The 4847-nt window shown below is 38.0% G+C and overlaps 1 protein-coding gene across 2 annotated transcripts; it reads left to right on the top strand.

The window, feature by feature from the left end:
- The first annotated feature begins 2101 nt into the window (after window positions 1-2101).
- LOC108480262 (F-box protein At5g46170) lies at window positions 2102-4473 on the top strand. Of its 2 annotated transcripts, XR_001870586.2 has the most exons (3): window positions 2108-3591; window positions 3941-4244; window positions 4338-4473. XR_001870586.2 is itself a non-coding variant. In XM_017783185.2 (2 exons), the coding sequence occupies exon 1, from the start codon at window positions 2401-2403 to the stop codon at window positions 3577-3579; it is 1179 nt and encodes a 392-aa protein (XP_017638674.1). In that variant the 5' UTR covers window positions 2102-2400; the 3' UTR covers window positions 3580-3591; window positions 3941-4473. The 2 variants fall into 2 exon arrangements, 1 of the variants encoding a protein (XP_017638674.1); XM_017783185.2 differs by having other exon boundaries at window positions 2102-3591; window positions 3941-4473.
- The last annotated feature ends 374 nt before the right edge of the window (window positions 4474-4847 follow it).

Raw genomic sequence — 4847 nt, 5'->3', positions numbered from 1 at the left:
CTATATGTGAATTCACTTATGTCATGAATAAATATACTAATTCGTGAGTTAATAAAGTAATTAAGCATATGCTAAGAAAATGGAATGGTAAGAATGTTAAATGAAATGGTTCACTATTTTAAGGAAAAGTTGATAAATATGTAAGTCAATCTATGAGAATTTATTATGTTATGAATGAAAGGTGTATATGATGTTTATAAATATACTCAAATGTGAGTTGAATGGTGCTCAATAGGTTTATACCAAGTTTAAAGTATTGGTGTTAATCTATGTATTTTAGTATTGAAATAATAAGTTATGTTTCAAATATTTGCAAACTTACTAAGCATTCATTGCTTATGTGGTTACCTTTCTCTTACATTTCAGATTATCAGAAGCTCAATCGGGTTGGAAACTAGTCAGGGATTTATCACACTATCTAGTGATTATATCGGTTGTTTTTAATGTCTTGATCAAGGTTATAATGACAAGTATAGGTGGACTTGTGTTTGATGAACTAGTTGTTATGTTTGACTTGTAAATATGGTAATATGGTTGGTGTTTTTATTGCCAAATTGATGCATGGTTTAAACGACTAAAATGGTATGTGTTGGCATGGTTGAAATGTGGTCAATTAGGTTATGTGTTGATATGGAATTTAGTTAAAGTTGTTTGGATGAGACATGGTCATTTTGATGCAAATGTAAGTATGAATGCTTGGTTGTGTTTGAGGTGCCTAAATGACATATTGGTTAAATGGACTTATGGTATATTGAAATGGTCTTATTATGCATATTTTGGCATGTTTTGGTGCCTTGATCATAGGTTTACTTGGCTTGTAGGTACTTGTTGAAATTGGGTGAAAGAAAAGGCTTGATTTTGACCTATTTCTTGTCCACACAGCCTAAGACACGGACGTGTGTCTCAGTCGTGTGTGACACACGGCCAGGTGACACGATCATGTGTCCCCTGTAGGTTGTTAATGGTTGCTTTTCGAAAGTTGCATGACCTAGCACACGACCTGGCTTATGAGCGTGTGAGGCCATTTCGAAAGATACACAGCCTGGCACACAGGCGTGTAGCTTGGCCGTGTGACCCAAGTCAGAGAGTTACACGGGCACAGACACGGGTTGGAACACGATTGTGTGTCTCTATATTGACTGTTACCCGGCCTGAGACACAAGCGTGTGTCTCAGCTGTGTGACTCACACGGCCTGGCCACACGGTCGTGTGACTCCTACAGTTTAAATTTTTTGACTTTTTCCTAAACTTTCTGATTGTTTTCGGTTTAGTCCCGAATCGTTTCTAAAGTGATTCTAAGGCCTTGAAGGCTTGAATAAAGGACGATATGCATGTATTTGATTGAATTATGATATGGTTTATCTAATGTTTGGAAATGAATGTTTTATGTTACAATTGTACAGTGATGCTCCATAACCCTATTCCGACGATAGATACGGTTTAGGGATGTTACAATCACCATATAGTAAAAATTATATTAAAATCTTAGGAGGATTTAGAATGTTGGAAACATATAAGAAAATTTGGGAAATTGTTCAATATGTTTGCATAAATATTTGTATAAATTGAAATGATTTGAACATATATGGTAAATTCAACTCAATGGATAATAGTTGAAGGAATATTATAAAATGATAAAAAAATACCCATATGCATTTTTATAAAATGACCATGATCAAAGTTTGCTTATTATTGTTAGAATTCCTAAAAAAATCAAAATATATTTTTCCAAAGTTCTTCCTCACTCATAACATTTTTCTTTTTCGCTTTGCTAAGAATTTTTTTCCACAAGATTTTTTTTATCGAGGCACATTATCTAATAATAAACACTTAAGAGGAAATGTTATTAAATCTTAGGACTCTAATGTCCATTAGAAATAAAATTTTATATCCTGTATACTTTTTATGTTTATAAATATAGACTTTGAGGAAGTTTTATAACATCGTATTGATGAATAATTAAGAGTTCTTTTGCTTCCTTTATTTCTTTTGTTGTCTTTATTATTTATTTGATAAAAATGTTATTTATTTATATGATTAAATTAAATAAATAAATAAAAATCATAAATAAATAAATAAATATTGATGATGAATTAATGTTATTGGTTTCAATTGCTTCCGCGCAGTTAAAACAAAGATGGACAAAGTTAACGTTGTGTGTGTTCTTTTTTCCGGTCCCGTTCGCACCTTTCTTCTCTTTCTGTAACGCGAATCCTCTCTTCCTCTCTCTCTCTGTGAAAAAGACAAAAACCTTGCAAGTATCTCATCCTTCCATTTCCATCCTACTCCGCCCTATCTCCCTTCCCTTCCCTTAAAAACGATAGGTTTACCCTCAGCCCACCCCCAGATCTAACCCCTTTTCTCCTCCCAACCAGATAATCCCATTTAGAGAAACGAAAAATGTGTCCGGTTCGTTCAGATCCCATCCACAGATTCCATCCCCTGCCACTCGATCACTTCGACCGTCTTCCCGACTCTCTCCTTCTTTTAATCTTCAACAAGATCGGCGACGTTAAAGCTCTCGGCCGATGCTGTCTTGTCTCCCGTCGTTTCCATTCCCTCGTCCCTCAAGTTGAAAACGTTCTCGTTCGTGTCGATTGTGTCATCTCCGACGACGATTCTTCCCCTTCTTCCTCATCCTCCGACAAGTCATGTCCCGCCGGTCCCTTCTCCAACCTCTTGCGTCTCGTCTTCGGAGGCATTGTTAAACCCCTTCAAGCTTTGGGTCAATTCCTCGGTCCTAAACGCTCCCTTCTCGATGAAACGCTTAGCGCCCCTTCCACTTCCTCATCCGTCGGTCGCGCCGCTGATGATGATGATCCCGAAATGGGCCAAACTGGTGTCACCCACCATTCCCCTACTCAAGTGCTTAGAAATTTCAACGAGATTCGTTTCCTCCGAATCGAATTACCCAGCGGCGAGTTAGGGATTGACGATGGAGTTCTGTTGAAATGGAGAGCAGATTTCGGATCAACCCTTGATAACTGCATCATCCTTGGAGCTGCCTCCGTTATTAATGACGTGCATTCGCAAGTACCGGAGTATGGCAACGATGGGTTTTGCAGCAACAATTGCATTACCGGCAACGGTGATGATAATGGGAGTATTCCAGAGTCGTTTTATACCAATGGAGGCTTGAAATTAAGGGTTGTTTGGACGATTAGTTCGTTAATCGCAGCATCAGCAAGGCATTACTTACTTCAACCGATAATTGCGGAGCATAGGACGCTGGATACCTTGGTTTTAACCGATGCGGATGGACAAGGGGTGCTTCGTATGAACAGGGAACAGCTTGAGGAGTTGAGAGTCAAGCCATTATCGGCTTCTTCAGCTTCAAAAAGGACGCAGGTGCCGGCATTGAATATGAGGCTTTGGTATGCCCCTCATTTGGAATTGCCTAACGGGGTTGTATTAAAAGGTGCTACTTTAGTTGCAATTAGGCCCAGTGAGCAATCTGCTTCTAGAAAAGAGGTCTCCGATGCTTCTTGGTTATCAACTGCTTTCGAAGAGCCTTATGGGACTGCTGCGAAGATGCTGATTAAGAGAAGAACGTATTGTTTGGAGATGAACTCCTTTTGATACCCTGCAACGGTAAAACTCTCACATGCTTGAAATACTTGTCTATGCTGATTAATTTGTTACATAAGCGGCTTTATGTTCACCGTTAGTCCTTTAGATATATGGTTTTAAAATATAAATATGCTGTTGAATCTTGATGTCTTCTGGTTCTATTATGATCGTTTTGATTTGTATAATTCATTGTGAATTAGAGGGGAGAGCAAACATGATTATGCTAGGAAACATCTCGGAATGCATGCGCTGCCTGAAATCTAACTAGCATGCCTTAGCATCTTCATTCCTTTTTTGAGTTTTGGATCTGCATTCATATGGTTTATCTATTCATCTATTCTGAATTCAAAGTTCATTTTGCATTGATCAGGGAGAGCAGTCAAGCACAAGGGTCAAGGGGAAGTTCATTTTGCATTGATCAGGGAGAGCAGTCAAGCACAATGGTCAAGGGGAAGAAGATAGCATGCTTTTTGAAAGCTGATGACCAAACAACAATTTTGTTACATGTTGTAGCTTAATCTCGGTGCTGTGTCCTATGGAAGCAAAACCTTGGTTGGGATCGCCAGTGAAAGCAATCCATGAATGTTGATAATGCACTGCAAGCGTTTTGGCTTTTGTGCTTCAACTGATAGCCTAATGCACTTGCTGCTTGTTTTTATTTCCGGCATATGCTTGTAAGAGTGCACACCTGTGATCAGATTGATGTTGTAAGAGCTTTGAATTTGTAGCCCTTTAACTCTGATCCCTCTTTTATGTGTATATTGTAGGTATGAAGATGTGATGCTTTATGTTATATACTTGTGAAGTTCATAAAGAAATGTTGTTTGCAACTTAGCTTTTAGCTTTCGTTGGATAAACTTATTGTAATTTTTTCAAAGTTAAATGGATACTTTATGGTCACAATCTTGGCAAATTCAGTTTAAGCAGATGCTGCAGACGCCTGGTAGCGGTTGGAACTTGGATGTTGCTGCGGCTGTTATTCCATTCCATTAGTTGTGATACAAATCCAGGTGATGATAAATCGATATGTGCCACTTTGAACAACTTAAGTGGTGAAAGGGATCTTGGTGTGGTATTAGTCAAACTGGATTTTTGAGTCTTGTATATTGTTTAGCTCATTATGTGTTTAAATGTTAATTCAATTTGCAATATATAAAATGTGCATTTTGATCGAGTTCTGGTTAATTGATTCATGTTCCAGTGAAGCCTGTCCGGCCCAATGTGATTAAAGATTGATTATTATATGTGGAACATAAATTGTCTTCTATGCTAGACTT

Source organism: Gossypium arboreum, chromosome 6, assembly GCF_025698485.1.
Source record: "Gossypium arboreum isolate Shixiya-1 chromosome 6, ASM2569848v2, whole genome shotgun sequence".
Lineage (NCBI taxonomy): Eukaryota > Viridiplantae > Streptophyta > Magnoliopsida > Malvales > Malvaceae > Gossypium > Gossypium arboreum.
The sequence above is the reverse complement of the archived record's forward strand: the minus strand, read 5'-3'. Positions and strand labels throughout refer to the sequence as shown.